General features: G+C 39.1%; 1 protein-coding gene across 5 annotated transcripts in view; it reads right to left on the reverse strand.

Moving 5' to 3' along the window:
* Nucleotides 1-737: 737 nt before the first annotated feature.
* Nucleotides 738-22301, reverse strand: part of ABCB5 (ATP binding cassette subfamily B member 5) — a 34924-nt gene continuing 13360 nt past the window's right edge. For 3 of the 5 annotated variants that reach the window (XM_084215730.1, XM_084215729.1, XM_084215731.1), the window contains 16 exons: nucleotides 21090-21293; nucleotides 19719-19889; nucleotides 17158-17319; nucleotides 16461-16694; nucleotides 14370-14516; nucleotides 13733-13837; nucleotides 12819-12896; nucleotides 12223-12306; nucleotides 10116-10319; nucleotides 9312-9412; nucleotides 7884-8024; nucleotides 7238-7394; nucleotides 4801-4998; nucleotides 3686-3892; nucleotides 2555-2701; nucleotides 749-2022 (listed from right to left, as the gene is read on the reverse strand). In XM_084215730.1, the coding sequence (XP_084071856.1) occupies nucleotides 1825-2022; nucleotides 2555-2701; nucleotides 3686-3892; nucleotides 4801-4998; nucleotides 7238-7394; nucleotides 7884-8024; nucleotides 9312-9412; nucleotides 10116-10319; nucleotides 12223-12306; nucleotides 12819-12896; nucleotides 13733-13837; nucleotides 14370-14516; nucleotides 16461-16694; nucleotides 17158-17319; nucleotides 19719-19889; nucleotides 21090-21293 (2538 nt within the window). In that variant the 3' untranslated portion in view covers nucleotides 749-1824. Of the gene's footprint in view, nucleotides 2023-2554; nucleotides 2702-3685; nucleotides 3893-4800; nucleotides 4999-7237; nucleotides 7395-7883; nucleotides 8025-9311; nucleotides 9413-10115; nucleotides 10320-12222; nucleotides 12307-12818; nucleotides 12897-13732; nucleotides 13838-14369; nucleotides 14517-16460; nucleotides 16695-17157; nucleotides 17320-19718; nucleotides 19890-21089; nucleotides 21294-22301 lie in introns of all 5 variants that reach the window. The other 2 variants (XM_084215733.1, XM_084215732.1) reach the window with 2 other exon arrangements.

The following is a 22301-nucleotide window of genomic DNA, read 5'->3' on the forward strand; positions in this document are numbered from 1 at the left end:
AGGATCAGGCTGGCTGTCACAGAGGTTGAGGTCTGGTAAGATCCTGAGTGGGGAGAGCCGTTTCCAACCTCCACTACTGGAAAGCTCCAAAAAAATTGAGACTGGTAATGGGAGAGGGAATAGGGCAAAAATTACCCACTGCTAAGAAAAGTAGTGGTTACTTCCCTTTTTTATTTTCAAAACTGAGAATCAAAATCTACTGCTTGTAATTTTAACTGTAGTGGAGAAACAAAACAGGGAAAAGGGAATTAATTGGACCCCGCATTAGATAATTGGAAATGTAATAAGGGTCACAGTTCCATAGCATGTGCCTATCACAAGAAAATTAACAGATCACACAAGAGGGATGCCTGAATGAGTAAAAATTCCTCTTGAAACAGTCTCTGAGAGAAACTGTGAGGGAGAGCAACTGTATTTATTTTGGCAAATCTGAGGTCAGATTTTTTTTGTGTGTGTTTTATTCCTCTTGCAGATCCTGATACTGGAAAATAATTGAAATGAGCAAAGGAGATGGTAATTACTGTAAGTTTGTCTGCTACAATCTGGAAGTTATAAAGTACTGCAGGTTGCTCCAGGCTATAAATCCTAACCCAAAGCCACGTGCAGAGCCTTGGAAAATGGAAATGCTGCAGTTGGGTTTAACCAGCCAAAAAACCCCAGCTGCTGAGTCACTCTGACTACACAGTACATATTCTTCAACAGTTAAAGGATGTATTGCAGTACCCTGAGGAATATATCAGAGGAATAAAAAATGATTAAAGCACATGTATGAACAAGCTTTGCCAACACTTTAAAAAATCTTTGAAATTATTCATAGAATAATAAACTCATTTAGAATGGCAAAGACTCTTTAAATTATCAAGTCCAAATGTTAACCTAACACTATCAGGTCCACTACTAAACCGTCACCCTAACTACTATGCCTATTAAAAAGAAAGGAACTTATATTGAAAGCAACTTTTCCTTTTTTCTTCATTTTAAAGAAAAGCTGTTTACATGGCTGACAGGAATCCACTCTAATAGACGCCATCCTAGCTCCCCACAAAACTTTTGAAATTATCTTGATGGATACAAAGAATGACTAAATTCTATTAGGTCAGCATTTGAAAAATACTAAACAAAACAATGGTATCTTTTATACAGTTTATTCTGAGATGGAAACGTTGTAACTATTATAATTATTGTCTGAATTAGAGTACTGAGTATCCAAGAAATGTGTGAAGCACAGTAATATGAGAAATGTGGCATAAAGTATGGAAAAAACCCAAACCCATGCATCAACATCTTTCTCTTTATTATAATTTTTGTGGAATCTCAATTTTCAGTGAGAATTGGTAATCATCTTTAGTTAAAGAAGACTTTATGACTTCATCTGGCTGGCGAAGAAACCCAAAGAACAATCACAAGCACCAGCTTTTTGTTTATCCATGATGCTTAACTGCTGTTATACTTTGTTATCCCCTTGGTCTATGGCAGCTGCTGTGGGTCAGGGTTTGTGGGGACAGGGAGAGCAGGGTACCCACCTGAGCTGTGGGTGAGACTACACCAGGTCTGACACTCTCCAGAGCACATGACACATCAAACTGCTCAACACATTCAGTACCTAGGACTCCTCTGTGCTCCTTCTATGACCCAGCACTGGGCATGCACTGCTCATCCCCATGGATGTGTGGGCCAAGGGCTACACTGGATACAGCAACCAGGCTGCAGCACAGCTCCTGCTCGGTCAGCGCAAACACAGCCACCCTAATCCTCTGTAGAGATTTTAATATCTTCCCATTAAAAAAATCAAACCAAAAAAACCTAAAAGTTCAGTAAGTACTACTAATTAGAGACTTGTGCATTTACAAGGGCATAGTAGTGTCCTTCCTTGGCCAGCAGCTGGCTGTGGGTGCCCTGCTCGACCACCCTGCCGTTCTGGATCACCACGATGATGTCGGCGGTCTGCACGGTGGACAGGCGATGCGCAATGACGATGCAGGTCCGACCTTGCCGGGCATTATCCAGAGCTTTCTGGACAATCTGTCCACAGAGAACACGACAATACTGTTAGCACCTGAAAAGCCTTCCCTTGTCCTAGGAACTACCTTTGATTTCTCACTCTCTTATCACCTGAATGCATGCCCCACTGATATACGTGTCAGTGCACACAGGAGATCTTTACTCAACAGGATTTCTCGCTGTCTGTTTGATCGCTGTCTGATCAAACAAATGTGAGACACGGAGAAGTGGGTTCTTGGGCTTCCAGCTTGGGTCAGAAGATAATTTCAGTATTTGCCATCAAATACATGTGATAGGAAGACATCTGACATGTATCAGATCAATGTGGAGTTTTATACTTAAAGTTTCAGGTTTTTTCTACTTTTTATTCAGTAAATATAAACATCTTTCTAGTATAGTTCAAGTCAAATCTTTCAGGTGGAAAAGCTACTGTGATACACCTGACTTAGTTCACAATTGAGCATTTGTAGCATGTTTGCTTTAATTTTATTCTACAGAGACCAACTAGCTATGTACATAGGCATAAGTATTTCACATAATAATCATTACTCACCTTTTCACTTTCTGTGTCAAGAGCAGAAGTAGCTTCATCCAGAAGCAGAACAGCAGGATTACGAACCAAAGCACGGGCAATTGCTATTCTTTGTTTTTGACCTCCAGAAAGTTGCGTCCCTTTCTCACCCACCCGTGTATTATATTTCTGCATGTTAAAAAATAAAGATCACCAGTTAATACTCTGAGAAGGAAGATTAGAAAAATAAAATTTATTCACAGCTATAAGAATTAAGCATTTTCATCTTGAAAGAAAGAATAGTCCAAGTGGTTTTAAGAAAGCTAAGGCTTTATAAACATTTCTAGTACAAGCAGTTACGTGTAGAGCCACACATACTCATAGCCAGTCTGAAAATTTACTCCCTCAAAGGCTGGAATAGCTCTTGAATGGTACCAGAAGTGAGGCATCAAAAGAGGGCATGTTCATAAGATTAACTAAAAATTTAATTCTTACTGACATATTCCCAAAGAATTTGAAGTTGCATTGCCTGTGAATTAAGAATCTCAAACATTATTAGTAGTAATGAAAATGAAATATTTTTCAGCATTATTGCCTCCGTTTTATGTACCCAGAACTACAGTGAAAACAAGCTATCTAAGCATTTTTCCTTGTTAGAACCAAATTCTTGTCAGGCATGAAGGTCAAATGCCATGCCATTCAGTTTTGATTCACTGCCCCTTTGTATTTATTAAGAAAGACTCCCTGTGCATATCCATTCAGTTAGAAATAGACTGCTTTCTTTTAGGAATTCTTTTTTAGAAAAAGAAAATATCTTAAATAAAAATAAAATTATCTAAAATAGAATATCAAGAGTAACTTGAAGAGTTTCTGCTATCAAAGGAAAAATATATAAAAAAATTATTATGAGCACTTACTTATACATAGAACATCCTCTCATTTCCCCTTCCTCACCCCCCAAATATTCTGGGTTGCATATCATTGTAATAATGAAAACATTGGCTTTTTTTTTTTTTTAAACAAACTAAGAAGAACTTTAACCTTGAAACACACTGACATTTAAAAACATAAAGGCTATTATATTAGGGAAAACAAAAGTGAGCACTACCTTGATAACTCCATGTCATTCCAAGTATATGATCTCACTGTGAAGAGAACATCACTGTCTCTTACCTCTGGCAGTTTTTCAATGAAGGCATGAATATTTGCTGCTTTGGCTGCTTCTTCAATTTCTTCCTGACTAACCACCCTACTGTTGTCTCCATATTGGATATTTTCAGCAATGCTGCAGTCAAACAAAATGGGCTCCTGTGACACCAGGCCCAGCCTGGACCTCAGCCATTGTAAATGCAGAGACTTGGTATCAAATCCATCTGCTAGCTAGAAAAAGCAACAGAAACATGACGCCAAGCTGGCTACTGAATTCACCCACACACAGCTGCTGTAAACAGGAAAAAATGAATTCTAAGAGAAAGCCCATTATGTGTTATTTTACCTGATGTAATCAAGTAAATTTTTTGCATGCTAAATGGAAAAGAACCAGCAGAATAGACTAAATATTTTCCTGCATTAATTTTTAATTTTTTGTTGTTTTGCTTCCATTTGCTAGCAAGCAGAAACAACATGCCGGTAACAGGTTCTTGTGGTCCTTCCAGCCCTACTGACCACAAGAAGCACCAGGAATCTTATGGGAAAGCCAGCCCCCTGCTCCTTAAGAAGCTGAGCACAAATATCCTCAGCTGTAGGCCTTCCCATCTTGCAGCCTCCAAAGGAGGTTTCTTTCCACTTTTTATACCATTGACAAGGGTTGCATCAAAAAGCCCATTGGGACCTCCTGATGGTGATACAATAACATCTATGTGAGATTGTAGTTGTCTTATCTGAAGCATGTATCTGTGTCCCTAAGGTGTTAGTTCACATCAGCAAGAAAACTTACACACTGACAAGCAAGATACATTAGTGTTATGCCCCTGTCTGAGCTTTGGGGAGGAAATGCAGTCAGACCTGGCCATTCCTTTCCCAGGCAAGATCTGTGACCTGAGGATGCACACTTTGACAGCATGGATGCCACTGCTGGTACATGTGGGCAAATGCACAGGGCAGGCAATGACAGGGGTTTGGGGGGTTGTCTACAGATCCACTGGAGGCACAGCCTCCGTAACTCACCCCTTTAAAAAAGGCATCTCAACAGAGGGACAGCCAGGCTTGTCAAAAGCCTCTGAAACCTTGGCAGATAAAGAGTTCTGTAGATCTAGACACTATTAATAGCCACACAAATCTATTCTTACCACTTGTCCTTCCACAGGGTCATAAAATCTCTCCAAGAGCTGAATGGATGTGCTTTTGCCACAGCCGCTGCTTCCTACTAATGCCAGAGTCTGTCCTTTTTTAACTTTCACACTGAGTCCTTGCAACACCTGAACTTCTGGCCTTGTTGGATATACAAAATGGACATTTCTGAATTCAATGTTGCCTTCAAAATGGTTCTGAAAAGCAGTAGAGAGCTCATATTAACGTTTATTAGCCTTAGCTGTAACAACACTTGTTAAGACTTGATTATTAAAATGAGAGATCCAAGAAAGTTTGGGAAGGTGCTTTCAAAAGTGCTTTTGAAACTCTTTTAAATGACATATTGGACTGAGCATAGTATCACTAGTTATAGGATGATCTGTAAGTCACTACATCCTTCTGGAGAAGTTTTCTGTATCTCTTGTGTCTATTTTTCACTGAATCTTTGAAAACAGTATCACAGAAGCACAGAATAAGCTGAGGTGGAAGGGACTCTGCAGGATCAGACTCCAGCTCCTAGCCCTGCTCAACACCATCCCCAAGAATCACACCATGTGTCTGTGAGTGTTGTTCAAACAGTTCTTGAACTCTGTCAGGCTTGGTGCTGTGACAACTTCCCTGGGGAGCCTGTTCCAGTGCTCAACAACCCTCTTAAAAAAAAGTAGAAAATATCCAGATTTTTCATTTCTAATACATTTAATTTAGATACTTCTACTTGTGATATAAACTGTACCATTTGCTCTCCTGATCTTACCCAGCAGGTAGCACAATTTGAACAAATGTAACACAAGGAGATTTTGTCCAAATCAGAGATTAAGATAGCAGAGCTAAATTCTTCAGTAGGTTATTCACAAGCACAAAGGACAAGCTGTGTTTAAAGAAGTAGTGATAGTTAATTAGACATCCCAGGCAGATTGATATTTAAGCACAAGTGGAAGAAAGGGGGAATGTGCCAAGGCTGTCCTGTTCTTTGGGGTATGAGCCAGCCCCCTGTGTGTGCCAGCAGCACCACTAATACGATGCTCTCACAGCAGGTAATAACTCAAACATTTGCTTTGTTAAGTCATAGGCATTGCTGGCAGTTAAGTCCAGTCAACACTAAAAATGTTTTCACCTAGGTTTTATTTTTGGAGACCTTTTGCCACGCCTTCTAATGTCTGTGTCAGAGAACCCTGGTTCAAGAAAATAGGCAAGCATGCTCAGAACTTTAAAGGCTAAAAACCCTGTATACAAGCTTGAAGCTATAGAAAACTGAATTATGGCTTCCTGAATGGGAGCTACTGTCTAGACATACATGGGAAGTTAATTTTAAATTTAGATGAACCTGGATGTGCCATTGTAATCCTTCCAGAACATGTAAATTGAAAGCATTACATGCAGAAATTTGACAAGTGCTGAGGTCAGGCTCCTTAATGACAATTTTGGTTTAGAAACAAGGCTCATTGGGGAATTGAGTGTTTTCTGATTTTTACTTTTTATTGGTTTTTGCTTGTTGTCTTTCCTCCCCTGACTTTAGAGCAAACTAAATTATTCATTAAGCTTGCTTTGACCTCACAAGAGCACATTTTTAATTTTAAAAGTTTCCACAGATGGAATAGGATGGCTTTTTGCAAAGTGCCTGTCTGTAAAGGAACTAATCCCTTGTATTTACAAAATAATTAGAAAAATGCATTAGTATTTTATTTCTCCTATAAACTCTTACAAAGACAACAAAACTTTTATTGGAAGTGACATTATCAGTGTTTTCCTGAGGCCATTTACACTGTGAGTCAGTAGAATGAAAAGTATTTTTTTTAAATCATTTAGACAAAAACTATCTTAAAGGCCATACACTTTTGTCTTAAACCCAGAAATAATATGGTTCCTTAATAAGTCAGTACCACTATTTATAGCATCTGTCTTTTGACAGAACCATAGAATGGTTTGGATTGGATGCGGCCTTAAAGGCCATCTAGTTTCAACCTCTCTGCCATGGGCAAGGACCCCTTTCCCTGGACCAGATTGCTCAGAGATCCATCCGACCTGGCCTTGAACACCTCCAGGGATGGGACATCCATAACTTCTCTGGGCAGCTCATTCCATCCTCACAGGAAAGAGTTTTTTTCTAGGATCTCATCTGAGTCTACTCTCTTTCAGTTTGAAGCCATTCCCCCATGTCCCATCACTACATGCTTCTGTAACAAGTCCCTGTCCATCTTTCTTGTAGGCTCCCTTCAGGTCACAGTTAGGTCGTCCTAATTCAGCATGCTTTTGTGACACCCTAAGAAACAGACACCTGTGAATACAACTGCTGACAATAATTACTGATTCAGTTTGTTACAACATTTTTTCCTGTGAAAAAAGAACACTCCTTCCAAAAAAATACACTCAAAACCCCAAAGAAACAGATCTCCAATATCCTGCCAAGCTCCCATGCAAAATGATGCCAATCCTTACCAATTTTTCACCTTGTTCACTGTAACTGTCAATTACAGGTTTTCTCTCCAAAAGCTGAAAGATTCTTTGAACTGACATTCGAGCTTTGCCATAGTCTGGTGCCATGGAAGAAGACTGCCCAACATTCATAGCTGCAAATATGACAGAAGAGAAGACTCTAAAAAGCAAAGGACAAAGCATGATTCATTCTAGGTAGAACAACGCATTTTTTTCCTACTGCATAAAACATACCTTCAGAACAAAGTTTTTAGCATCTTTAGGTCATGATATTTTGGAGCTCCTCATACTCCATGATGACATCCAGTGCTAGGAAGGTCAGCTCGCTCCCATAGCTACTTTATAGCTGGACAGCAGTATCACATCACTTTGTTTTTTAACACCCTCTGCCTGGAAGGGACGTCAAAAGGCAAAGGCTTCTCCAGAGTAGATGTGCTGAGCTTGCTGCTCATTTTTGCTGTTTCACTGCCCAAAGGAGCACCATGCCCCAAAACTGCCCTTATGCCCCAAGAAAACTTCCAACCAGACTGAATTCCTGGATTCCCATGCCCCATTACCTCTGTAATTTGATAAAATAATTTGCCTGCATTGAAATCACTACACTGTGTACTAATTTTGATCTTTTTTATGTTTTATAAAGTATACTCACATAAATACATTTTCAAAGTTGGTCAGACAATTAGCAATGAGCCATGCTCCAAATCTGAAGACTGCTGCATTAATAAAGTACTCTGCAGATTGAGATATTCCATAGGTAAATCCATAGAAAGGGGCTTTTCTCAGAGATTTTCTGATAAAAGAAGAGACTTTCCATAAATGACTTGTAAAAGAGAAGCAACAGACACTGGTTGGGGGATAGCCAGACTTCTGGAATGAAATCTTCAAGCAATCCAGCTCATCCCAGACCCACAACAAATCAGCTCACAACACACACACAAACAATCCTTTCCAGACCCTGAGAGAACCCTTGTCTTCAGGACATAGAACCACCCTCAGGGCAGAAAGCAATGAAAACCTTGATCCTCAGTTATGTAAATTGAATCCCTTTCCTTTGCTTTTATAGCAGGACAGGTCTCTAGAGCAGTTAGTTAAAATGAAATAAGTTAATAACTACCTCATATGACCCATTTTATTAAGAAAACAAGCAGGCTCAAGCCTGGCCTGAGAGCTGCCTGCGGGCTTCCACCAGCTCAACCTGTCTGAGCAGAGCATGGACACATTTCTGGGTATCCCCACTAGAATTCAGACTATGCCACTATTTCTCAATCTGTCCCTCTGGAAGGGTTTCATTTTGTGTAGCTAATTGAACACACACCAAATAAGAATCTGGTGAACCCTCTGTCCTCATTGTTTAGGATGCTCTCAGGGAAAGAGGAAATCTCCTTTCTAGTTTGAGCTGTAAATCAGACCTGTGACAGTCCAAGCAAGCATCCTGCCCAAATCTGGCTCTTAGCATGTCACCAGACATTAAATTTTAACACTATTTTGGCTGAGGACAGATTGTACAATACATTATTTTCAATTCCTTCTTTTATATTAGAAGCAATTTAGATTTTGGGCTATTTTATTTAAATAAAATGGAGCTAGAAACACCTGGCAACCATAGTGATTCAAATGCATTTCAGCAGAGAAAAGTCAGTGGGATGTAGTGGATCAAACAAGGGAAATGTATGAAGTTCTTTTCAAGGTTTCAAAGTCATATGAGGGGAATAAAACTTGTTTATGTTATAAAGGGTGTGGTGGAACTGTCAGTTCCTAAGTTAAGTAGCATCAGTGCAATACTCTGACATGGAGTGAACATATATCCTATATTGTAGGCAAACATAATATTCTGCAACACATATGCAGAGAATGCAGTTTCTAAAGTGTTTGCATAATAAAAGACAAATCCTAAAAATGTGTTTTTCGCTCTACACTTAAATAATGTATATTAAAATACAGAAACTATATAAATTCCAAAGCTATATGAACAGCTACTGATATTTTTCCCAGTCTTTTGGGTATTGGCTAGGTTTCAAAAAAGGTATTTAGAGTAAATCTGAAAGATTAAAATAGACTGTAAAGAAAAAAACCCCACCTATATGTATGATTCAAACAAGCAACATATCTTTCATAAAATGCTTCTTCCTTGGTCAGTGAAGCTACAGTTCTTATGTTTTCAATGGATTCTGTTGAAATCTAAACAAAGAGATTAAACAAATAAGAGGTAATCTCTTATAACTGCAATCTGCAAGATATCTTCTGAACACTTGATTTCTTCTCTAGCATTTATTATTTCAGATCAGAACGTGCTTGTTTAAGAGTAGGGATGAAGGTGAAGGTGAAGAAAAGTCCTAAGCAATGAAATTGTTCATCAGCAGTGTCTTTCCTAACCCATGGGTTTTGGCCTTCATGAATTAAACCCAATTTAATAAAATGGGGACAAGCACTAGTAATCTGGACACATCTTGCTCTTTTTCATGGACTACTTCTGTCTCCTGGAAGAGCACTTTCAGGTGAGTGAAGGCAGTGCCCTGAAACTCTTGAGCACATTAATGGCTTGCCTTTATGACAGAATAGAAAGGTATTAATGTTGCAACACTTCTGACTTTAGCGGAGCAGTGCAGAGCCACTTGCTCACCCTAGCCACCAGGGCTGGGACTGCTTCTGCTGCAGCTGCCACCGCCCAGAAATCCACTATGGAGGCTTTCAAATGCATTTTTATATTCTAATCTGCAGGTGGTTTGTGTTATCAGTGTTTTTCTTTTCTTGAAGATATATAAATATTCCTCTCAACGCCCTTTGTTTATCTTGGACAATTGAGTCAGCTATAATAGAACTATAATATTGTCCTTAAAAGTGATCTCACACAGAACTCTGTAGTTAAAACTGAACAACTTACTCTTCCAGCCTCTTCCAAAGCTTTTTGATCTTCTGCAGCATGACCAGACATGGAGCTGGTATTCACAGCATTTGCACCAACAATAAAAGGAATGCAGGCCAGGATAAGTAGAGTTAGCTGCCAGCCATATACAAATGCAATAATGATGGCAGTCACAAGGGTAAAGACAGTCATTGTCATCAGTGCAAGTCGACTTCCAGTTGCCTAAGAAAACCCCAGAAACCCCCCAAATATATGTAATTAGATTTTTAATTTATTGCTTAAATTACAACTTCAAATTGCTGTAATCAAGGCCAAAGGTTTGGCTGGGAAATGAAACCATGTGCAATGACAGGTGTGGGCATTATGCACGAAATTCTGTAGCCATTCCTAGAGATTCCTCACACCTGACAGCATTTGGACCTTCAAGAGGTATTAATGTAGTCTAGAGAGTGGGACATGATAGTTTAATGAAATGTATCTGGGACTTCACACTCTGCCCAAAGCAGAGAAAATTGTGACCACAGTGAGAGTAGGACAAGTTGGCAGTTCAGTGTCCAGCAGTAGGCAAGAGAGGCTTGATTCTAACAGGAGCCAACCTCTGAGACCCTCCACACTAACAGTGGTGAAAAATATTCATCCTCAGCTTCTTACATTGCTGCACTTGAGGTTGTGTTCTTAGAGAAACAAACTCCGAATTTGGCCACCCTGCAGAAATGTTTTATCTCAGTGGGATAATGAGTAGGAAAGACTAACTCCAGCTGAAGAATTTTCACCTCCTCCCAGCCTGTATAACCTTTTCACCAAAACCTTTTTTAAATGAGAGTTGATTAACATCCAGCATCCGGGTGGGCTCTAATCAGCAGAAAGAACTTCTGCAAATAGTCCCGTGGAAATAGTTAATCTTCTAGAACTTGGCATGGTGGTAAAAACAAAAAATCTTGAGTGGGAAGCAAATATTCTTCTTTCTTTTGCCAAAGGGTTTCCTGCCCTGAAAATACTTTTCTTGTTCAATACATCTAAAATACTAACAATTTAACCAATGCCAAGGTGAATTGTTGCTGTATGTTTTAGGGGTTGCACATAAAGATGGATTTGGAAACAGCATGAGGCACGGTACTGACTTACTGACATCTGGTACTCCGGACATCCCAATAGCTCTGGAGATCCATTCATGCCTTAGTTGTTTTTTGTAGTTAGAGAACTGTGTGTACCCCTCCTTTTTACTGCCCTGACAGGGTAACAGACTTCATTGCCACTGAAGTAAGCAAACTTTAAAAGATGAAGATGACTAAATTTTGTCAAAGTCTATTTCATCCCTGCAAGCCTGCAATGAAGGAGGGCTGGAAAGAAACAAAAACCTATGGAGACTGAAAAATGTAGGGATTAAAGGATTAGCGATGTACAAATACGAAAGGGGGGAAAACACACTAGTAAACCTTTCCCCACAAGTCCTGCAGTGATTTGCTTTTCCCCTCAAAGAGACAGAAAGAAACAGAAATGTTTGGCAGATTGTCAGGTTCTGCAGGTGAGGTGAGAAGTTAAAGGAAGAATTTGCAGAATTTGCCATATTCTCTCTCCAGTGTCCAGTGGCCACCTCTCTTATACCAGCTTCTTGAATAGTTCCCTTCCTTGGCCATTGCCCTCTGTAGCACTTTTTAATTGTTCTAGTCTATTTCTTACTGTTTGTAAAGCACATTTTGTGGCAATGGGAAGAAGAGTTCTCTTCCATGAGGTGAGTAAGGGTTTGTATCCTCTGCAAATGCAACCTCTTTGTGGCATTCAGGTGACACTCATAAGATGGTGTAAAAACCTAGCATCCAGTGACTGGTCCAAGCATATATGCAGATTTCACTTTGCACAGTGAAATGATCTACAGTTATTATATATTTAACTTAAAGACTTACAGGTACATGAAAGATACATGAACATCAGCTGGATTTTTGAAAGTTGTAAATTATCAGCTGAGAAACCATTTCTAATATGTCTGTAGCATGCTGTGTAAAGACATTTACCAGTCTGTGGGGTAGGTTTCCTACTTTTTTTTCTGAAATAATCTTGGCCAATTGCAATTAATATTTGTAAGGAAAAAGATGTTTGAAAAATACACGTAAAAGAATCAACATACGCCTTTAGCTTGGGAAGCATCTGTAGCAAGACGAGTTAGCAGAACACCAACAGCATTTTTTTGGTCATCATACCACCCAATCTCCTGCAAGGAAAGATATTGATTTTTGTTTCAAAAAATTACATGAAAGTACAAAACAGGATGTCTATCTGAATATTCTCTCTGCATAGTCAGCATTTCCAAGTAAATGAAAAGAAAAAGCTTAAAAAATATTATTCTTTTGTGAACATCTGATTGTTTATAATCAAAGTGTTCTTGGCTATGATGTTTGCCTGAACACGCCTATTTAGAAACTTTTATTATAGCCCCATTTATTTAGACATTCCTTGGTCCTGAAGAAGTTAACTGTTCTCTTACAAATTACTTATCCCATCAGCTACAGAATCATAGAATATCCTGAGTTGGAAGGGACCCACAATGATTTGTACATACAGAAAGGAAAGGAAGCTTTTTTATTTGCAAAGGCTATGGTAGGGTTCTTTTTTCTTCCAATCACCAATTTACTGTCTTCTGGTCCCTTTCAGATGTTTCTACAAACACACAGGTTCTTGTCCATACCCATTTCTCTCTCGATATCCTAATTGCCTCATTCATACCTGCTGAAGTAATGCTCTGAAGGACAAAGAGCGCAGTCTCATTGTTAGGCTTTCCCCAGACTTCCCAAACATGAATCCCTGGGGGAGGAAAACCAGTCACATTTTCTCATCTGACGCTGTAATTCTGTTTATAACTCTGCACAACAAAAGCAATCACACCAAGAAGCTCAACAAAAGCCATCACACCTACAACCCCCTATGAATATATATGTCCTGGGAAAAGCATCATTCACATTCTTGAACCTGAAACCTGATTTTCTCACAGAAAGGAAGTAGCATAGCAAAGAAGGCATCTATATATTACATACTTGTATCACAACCACCCAAGCAAAGGGAGATTAAACTTTTCTGGTCAATCTTACACGCACAGACAGCAGCACTGCAATATAAACCAACCTGTCTAGTGATTGGCCTCCCTACCTGACTGTGACCAGAAACATTCACTCACAGCAGTCATACTGACGGATTTTTATGATGTGGACAACAGAGAGCACGCGGTGCTCTCTGCAAGCTTTAAGAGCACAGGAAATGATGGAATTTACTTGATGGTATGAAAAGCACTGTCTGCAATGGAAAGAGTGAGTCTGCTTTATACTTACTTTGGCAAGAGCCTATAGACTAATCAGTGAGAAATGTCAGTATTAACTTTGACTTTTATGCCCAGACCCTCAACTTTGATTTCAATCATGTTGAATTAACATTTCCTTCAGTGGATTATTTAAACCAAGAGCAAACATAGATCCATGTCTATAGGTAAACATTAAATCTACATATCTCAGGAAGACCCTGGCACTTGTGCATATTTTTGTAAGCTCTGGTTGGTTTTTCACTTCTCAGATTGTGTTGATACGAGTTATACCTGCAGCCTGCTGGAGAGGTCAGAGCTTTTAAGATTTCAGTGTAGTGACACTTACTTGGATTATGTATGCTGCTAAGATAATCACTCCAAGTAAAAGAAATAGTAAAGAAAGCAACACTGTGTTTTTACTCCTTTTTTCTGGATCTCTTTCTTGAAAAGCCTATGAAAAGGAAAAAACCCACAAAAATGAGTACACAGACAAGCATCCATTACATAAGCAAGCCTTCACATTAAGAAGCTTCTCTGTCTACTTTAATTTCTTTTAGCAAGTATCCTGCATCCTAAAACCAGTCTGCAGTCAACTTTCTGTTGAGGACCCAGAAGATAGTCCAACTTTCCATTAAACCTACATTGTACTAATTTTTTCTCCCAGATACATCAATGTTCCTCCTTTCCTCCACTAGTCAGATGCAGTTCCACCATCCTCTGCTTCTAGAGAGTCCCTTCAACATTTTTCAATTTATGTATTTGTATGAGTTAATCCCACTCAGAGACTTACACAGAAAGAAGTGAGTGGTTGACAATGAAGAAAGCTCAGGACCGCAACTTCCATTTGCAAAAAAAAACCCCACCCAAACAAAATTAAAAAAAAAAAAACAAAACAAAAAAAAAAAAAACCAAAAAACCAAACAAAACCAAACCAAAAAAAGCCAAAAAAAAACCCACCCAAAAACCAAACCCAAAAAACTTACCCCAATGATTTTTCCAAATATAACAGCAAATGCAGGATGGACTGCGCCTATGACAGCAGCAGCAATCACTCCCAGCAGTATATAGAGCCACTCAGGTTTGTTCAGGGCTAAGATTTTTAAGTAAGGCACAACAGGGAGATTTTCTTCCTACAGAAAAAAGTTGTAAGTTTTCCTTGGAAAGTTGGAGAACATAAAATTCTCCAGACAGTGGGTGTTCATTAGGCCTTGAGCAGTGAACTGTCTTGATAAAATGCTGAAAGCCCTCTCTGTGCCCTCAGATCAAGCAGACATGCTGGAGATTTGCTTCTTTGCTGTTTCATGTCCTAGGACATCAACTGCACTGTAAAAATTTGTAGGCAAAAAACTTAACAAAAGGCTAAGTCATGAGGGGAGAGGGGCCAGGACAGTTCACTGCAAGTCAGATAGGACTGGTCACCATGAATGGCAACTAACATTTCCATCACTATGAAGAACTGAACATCTCACAGTTCAGAGGACAGAAGAAACTCCTCCAGTTCAGCTAAATGCCAGTGGGCTGGCAATAGAACAATTGGGTAGAGAGGTCATTTTTCTCTTTGGCAAACTATATCCAATGAATCATTACCAAAGCCAGGAACAAGGCATTTGTTTGAGTCAGTTAGCCTGTTTGTGCTTTCAAGGCACAAAAAATGTTCTGTCTTGCTTTACCACTTTATTTAAGTGCCTATGCCTCCAAAGGGATATTTCTGGAAAAGTAAATAATTTAAGCATCCGAAATTAGGCAAAATATTAGTCAGGATTATAAGCAAGTTGCTCCTGCTTCCTGGCTATTTTATCCTGTGTTTTAGATGCTGAATGAGAGTGGCTAAGTCTCAACTATAAAAGTGGGCTGATTTTTTTCTGAAATAATTACAACTGCTGGATGTTTGACTTCATTTTTCTGAATGTGATGAATATTATACTCTTGAGCATGAACACCCACTACTTCCTCTAAGGTCTTAAGCAGTATTAATATACAGCCAAAAAGTGTCTTTTGAAGTTATGTGACATTTTATATGATAATGGGAATGAGTCCAGCTAGTTCTTGCCATTTGAAATATTCATTAGCTGGAAGATGTCATTTAGAGAGGAGGAAAATCACCAGATAAAATCATTCTAAGGATTTCACAATTATTTTAAATATTTATTACAGAGGAGAGTCTAACTTCCACAGCCTTAAAAGAATTAATGGTTTTACTTTGGAATTTAAATTTTAGTTCTTCACTTCAAAGGTCTTGAGATCAGGCAAAAACCCTCAAAAACTAAACAAAAGCCTCAAGTAACCTTAATATAGCAAATCACTCTTCCAATATGTTTCATGAAAAAAGTACTACAAAATAGAAAACAAAATCAAGTTTCTGTTGAGCTGCTCATCCTAAGTCTGCTCCAGAATGCACTAGAAATCTGCTCTTTTTGATGCTATGAGCGAGTTTTATTCAATTTTGATGAAATGAAATAACTTTTCTTAACCCCAAATTTCCTACGTGACTTTTATTGATGTACGTCAACATATGTCAACCAAGGTGTTTTATCTGTAAAAACCCTGCAAAACTGAAGCATATACTAAAACAGAAAGAGTAATGGCTCTTTTAATGGAAATGCTCTTCAAAATGTCAGGGGTTCAATGTTTTTTTTTTTTTGCTTGACATAAATGTAGTATGATACCCCAAAGTGCCTTCAGTTTGGGTATGCACACTCCAGGGATTGTATTGTCCAGCAGTATTTGCAGCAGTAAGTACCAGGGAGTAAAGAATCTTGCAAATGAAATCTCATAACTAGCTTTAATTAGATAAATAAATAAATATCTGTACCACTGAAATAATTCTCTTGAATTGTACAAAGCAATGTGACAAATCAATAGCAATTTTTTTCAAGTTCCACATTAACTCAGTAGTGTTAAAATGAAGATCTTTGTTAAGACAAATTATCCTCAGTCTGGTGAGTACTGACTGCAATAGCACCTGAGTAAGGGTCGCAGAAAAGACAGCTATCTAAAAGTAATCCAAGTTGTGTGGTTTTTGTTTATGCTTACATCTTATAACTAAAATTCTAAACTGAAGTTCTAATACCAACCTCCACCTCCTTTTGTTTCTTCTTTTTTCCAAAGTGATTTTTAGATGAGCTCTTCTTGCTCTTATATTGGCTGGGTCTTCTTCGTGTACTGCCTCTCCCTGGTACCGTAGAGGTTTCAAAATGATTTTGGAGAGTCAGCTCTTCTACAGGATTTATGTTTTCCTCATATTCCTCAGCCCCTGCGCCTTCACTATCTTCTGATGTGCCATCATCTTGAACATCACTGGTAAAACCCTAGTGAGAATTCAGGATATACATTTACAAGGCATTTTGACTAGAAAGAAAGACTTTTTTTCTCTCCTGAATACTGCTGTTTCAGTTGTGTAACTGTAGCTGTCTATAGGCTACATAAATTTCAGTCTGCAATTGCAGAGCAGTAGACTATTTTATTTTGCCCCCCTCTTTTCCTTTAAAGCCATCTATGGAATCCACCTGGAATCTAACACCTCTATGGTTATGCCATGATTATGCGATCTGTGCCTTAAACTCACTTGTGTTTTTGTCATATTGGATTGTGTAAATATGAAACACTTATGGGTAAAACCCCCAAGAATTCCAAGCCTGTCTCTGTGCCCAGACTAGAATAACTGAGCAGCTGCCAGCTGGATAACATGCAGGAACTAGAGAGAAAATAGCTCCGCCAACCATTTGGCAACTTTGTGAAATGGAGAAAGAAAGTAAATAAATTTGCCCTTACCTGCTGCATTACAAGGGAGTAGTAGACTCCTTTCTGCAGCATCAGTTCACTGTGAGTCCCCTGCTCAACCACGACACCTTTCTCAAATCCTGCAATAGTGTCAGCAGTCCTGATGGTAGACAGCCTGTGAGCAATCACAATGGTGGTACGTCCAGCCCGAGCCTACAGAAACACACAAAACCCAGTTGTGCAAGAAAACAGCACAGAAATAAAGTTATTTTAGTCACCTGTAATATATAGTAAATAGAAAAATTTAAAATACTTTTCTTTCTTTTAAAAGCAAAGATTTTTATTTTTTCCTGGCTTTGTGTCCTTGTTTAGCAGTCCAAGGACAGTTTTGTTTGACTAATTTAGATAGAGAAAGCTACGTGAATCTTTTAGACAGGCAACAAATATCAAAGACTGTAATTAAAGTTTATTTATTACTTGACTATTGTAATAGTTGGACTGTTTGAGCCAAAGTGCATAAAGTGCTCATAAAGTGTTTCCAAGTGCATGTAAGCATGATGGGGAAATGCTGTAAAATTAGTTAGATCTTTCTGAAAACTAAGCTAGGACAACAAATATATAAAGAGCAGATATTTTCTTTGTCCCTGCAAATTTTTGAAAGTACACCATCGCCATAATTTCTGACAAGACTTAGCAGGGAAGTGTAGAGGAGCAAACTTGCATCAAAAAATGGATTTGAGCCACTCCCTTCTGAAACAAACTCATTTGACAATAATCCTACTGGGATTTGGCAGGAAGAGCTGCCGAAGTCTCATTCGGCAGGCTATGTGTTCCACCCCTCTCCAGCCCTCTCACACGGACCAGAGGCCCTCATGCAATAAGTGAGTACAGGCTACCTTGTGACTGCTGGAGAGGCTGGCTTCCCTGCACCCTGATGCCTGGAGCAGATGGCAGCTTGGCAGGAGGAGAGATCCAAGGGAACCTCATGCAACAAGTACGTTCTGTGAACCCTGGAACCTGCTGGGAGTTTCTTGCTGCAGAAGTTGCACATCATAGGGGTGCAGGAACAGGAGCATGAAGAAGATGAGGCCATCTGCAGTAGAGGACTCCCTCCATGGAAATTTGAATTCTTCCCCCTACACCTGCCATCCCCATGGACCCGCTGCAGGTCACTCCCAGGAAGTTTGCCACGGTGTGGTTTTTATGCCTCTGGCCTAACACACAAAGCCTTCACCACTGCAGCTGGGAGCTGCGAGCAGAGCTAGCAAAATGCTTTGTAGGGTACAAAGTTATCTACAAACAGCTGGCTACAAGGAGCTGCACATGAATGCCTTGAAACAGAGAGCGCTCATGAGGTTAGCATCTCTGCTCCTCAGCTGTAAAAATAATGAACAATAGTAGCACCACTTTTTCCACTCAGAGATGTTGAAATGAAATTTGGAAATCTCATTAGGGGACTACACTGATGGACATCAAAATGCTGTGAAAACATGACTAAGTTATGATTCAGGGCTCATTTTGGTGTGTTCTGAGAACATGAAGAAGGATGAGAAAGAGTTCACTTAATTGAGTGACCTCCCTCTGTTATGCACTAAATGAAGCAATAAGCTTCTGGAAAAGCTAAGTACTTGATTACAAAATTTAAAAAAACCAAACCAAAAAACCCCAAAAAACAAAGCATGTAGAAGGAAGATTATATGACTATTATTTTTGCATCTACATGTTACTTCAATACTAATATCACTGGAATTACAGGACTATAACAAAGAGCTGCACTCTACATCAGATTTAAACTCACTAGCAAGTAAAGACGACAAATTCTGTTTCCCTGGAGCCGTAACGGCAATTCCTATTTCTCTGCATAACTACTGAAATGAAAGGCAGGATTTTTCATCTCATAAAAAAAATTTAAAAAATTATTAGACAAAATAAAAAACATTCAAGCCAAACCATTAAGTTCTTTTTCCATCAATGCCCATGGGTTCTACTGTATGTTGATGGAAACTGCTGAAGAAGGTGGTCTGTGAGGAAGGTATGGTGTGCTGATCAGAGACATGGGTACAAGATCTGACAGCTCTGCTCTGCAGCAGCACCCACCCTAGAGCTGTCAGGCTGCTAAAAGCAGGAAAAGAATGAAAATGGCTAAATTTCAAGAGCTTTCTTAAAATTATGAAGCAACTATTTAATAAGGAAAAAATACTAGGGATATCAATAACATATACTTTTCGATTATACTGTTCTCTGAAAAAGGCCATTCTGTCCTCACATCTTGCTTTGATAAGATGCCATCAATATTTTACCAGCAAATGAACAATTATGATTTGAGAAAGGGAGTGCAGGAGACCTAAGTTACAGTTCCACATGACTAAGTGTCTTCATAATTATTAATAATGCAAAACCAAAACCCCTAAAAAAAAAATCAAACCCAATTTTCAAATAAGATTTTGATGGTTCAAACTCCCTGTTAAAACACTGAAATTGAGCATCCATCCAAATTTTATTTTCCAATATTCTTGATTCTGATGGAAGCCTGCGCTGAAAATAGTAGGCTAAGTTTCCTTAAGTGCTTGTTGCACTTTTTCATGGCAGCTGCTAGCTTCAGTGAGTCCTACCTTATCAAGAGCTGCTTGCACTATGGATTCACTCTGAGTATCTAATGCAGATGTAGCTTCATCCAGAAGAAGAATCTTGGGATTTCTTGCTAGGGCTCGGGCAATAGCTATTCGTTGCTTCTGGCCTCCACTCAGCTGAGCCCCTCTTTCACCCACCATGGTGTTAAATTTCTGATAAAGGAGAGAACAGAACAGAAGTTGTGAGACACCTCAAATCCTCACTTCTCAGCGCAACCCTAAGTACTCATCTTCTAGAAGATGTAGCTTTTTCCAGCTGACTTGAGCACAGGCAGAGCAAACATGGAAAGACATCTATCCAACTGCCCTTAGCCAAACCCTCCTACCCCCCCTATTGTGCCTGCCTAACTTTGAACTTATGGTTCTTTAAAGATCTTTATTGCTCACTCAGTGCTCCAAACCCCAGGGTTTCTCAAGGCAAGCCTGTAAAAAAGATCTCTATATTTTCTGAGGATTGCCTACCTTTCCAAAAGAGTTGGAATTATAAGGACACACCAATAGTGTGCCTCCTTGAATCTGAGACACTCCCCCTTGGAGCCATGGTTTGGTTCCTACTGACCATATCACTTACTGCAAAGTCACAAGTCTCAAAGTCCACTGTAGTTTTTTATTACATGGAGTATTACATACTATTTAAGAGTAAATATGAACAAATCATTCTTCCTGAGAAGATGGAGCTTGGAACAGATTGACATGTTTGAAATGGCACCTGCTTGAGAGATGGGGCCAAGCTCTCTAAAGCAGTAAAAGGATTTGAAATCAAATCCCAGATGGGCACTTTTCCCACATTTTTAACTTCAGGAACAAAGGCAAGGACATATTATCCATTTATGAGGATGTATTTAGAATGCTTGACCTTCCTTCTCAGTCCCATCCTGAAAGGAGTAAGGCACCTACTGGTAAGAGAGGGCTCAAAGCCGTGAGGAAGAGCTTTGTAGCTGCTAAAAGGGTATACTTATTTACTTCAGGGCATACCTACTTACCTCCACCCACTCCCCCCCTTTCCTGTGAATGTACAGACAGCTCCTGACAAAGGGCTCTGGATTACTGGTTCTTCTTTTTAAAAGCCAACTCTTCTATGCTTTATGAGATGGATAGGGATGGCAATACCACTGTGAAGCTTCCTGAGTTAAGGCATTGACATTTTTTTCCCAGACTCCAGCACAAGTCCTTTGAGAGCAACCAAAGGCACAATGTCTAGTTGAAAAACTCTCTAAACTGAAAGCTGCTGGAGGCAATAAGTATATTTTGAGAAGTTGCAGTATAACTTCAATTCCCATGCTCTGCCTCTCAGAAACGGGACACCAGCCTAAATGGACCTTTCATTCTTACATTCAGAGTTCATGAACTTACATCAGGCAGTCTAGATATAAAGTCAAAAGCATTGGCTTCCTTGGCTGCTTGCTCAATTTCAGCATCAGAAATGTCTTCTCTGCCATAGCGAATGTTCTCAGCTATTGTGGTTGCAAACAAAACAGGCTCTTGGCTCACAATGCCAATATTTTCTCGTAGCCACTTTATGTTAAGGGTCCGAATATCCCGACCATCTAATATAATCTGAGAGGAAAAGAGTGTGTCAAAGAAGTCAAGGAAATGCACCCTGTTCATAATAAAGCAATTAATTACTCTTACCTGAATGAAATATCAACCAGAAGGTCAAGAAAAAAAAAAAAGTTCTTTAATAGAAAACTATCTTGGGGGAGAAGCTACAACTGCAGTTTTTCCATTCATTGCACAAGATGGAAAATTATGATGAACAGCATAAACAGAGAAGACTTCAGGGGCTTCCCCCCCCATTTGTTATCCCCCAATAACCATCAAGTCTGAGTTGGCTTAGGAATTTTACAGCTTCCTTGCACACTTTTTACACGATTCTCATGCCCCTGTGCCAGTTTGATGGCCTCACAGTTGCGGCTACACAATCATCTCTGTGGCTGTGCTTAGCACCAGATCAAAGAGAGTCCAAGTTGACTAAAAGGAAAGGGAAAGTTATTTTAAACCTAGGTAATTTGTAGTGGGATCCTATGAACATTGGCATTGACACAGCAAAATGAGGCATGGGGGTAGGAATGAACAGCCACAGTTCTTTCTTAAACTAAATTTAAGAAAGAACTGTGTTGAAAACAGCTGCCTTGATACCTTAAAACTGATAATTCAATTTTTCATATTTGAAATGTTTACCTACTTTCAACTAGCAGTAGCAACTATTAAGTAGCATCCTTCGAATATCAAGAACATAATGCAAATTTTCTTAAAAATAGTTTCATTTCTCTCACTTTTTTCCTTTGGAAATTTCATGTGGGAAGTATTTACCATTTACCAACTGGATTTAGTGTTTAGTGATAAAAGACATGCAATGCATAATGATGGAAACTTCTGCTGTGAGTTAGCAGATACTGAAAAACAAGCCAAGAAATCAACCATTTAAAATAGGAAAACTCCCTCCAGGTTGTAGCTTACATTCAATAAAAAAGGAAGCAAAATACAGCAGGACTGTATTGGATTATGTTTTGCCTAAAAACGTTTGGGGAATTTTAAAAATGAACAGTTGATAATTATTTTTAA

This window comes from Fringilla coelebs, assembly GCF_963513975.1.
Source record: "Fringilla coelebs genome assembly, chromosome: 1".
NCBI classification, from domain to species: domain Eukaryota; kingdom Metazoa; phylum Chordata; class Aves; order Passeriformes; family Fringillidae; genus Fringilla; species Fringilla coelebs.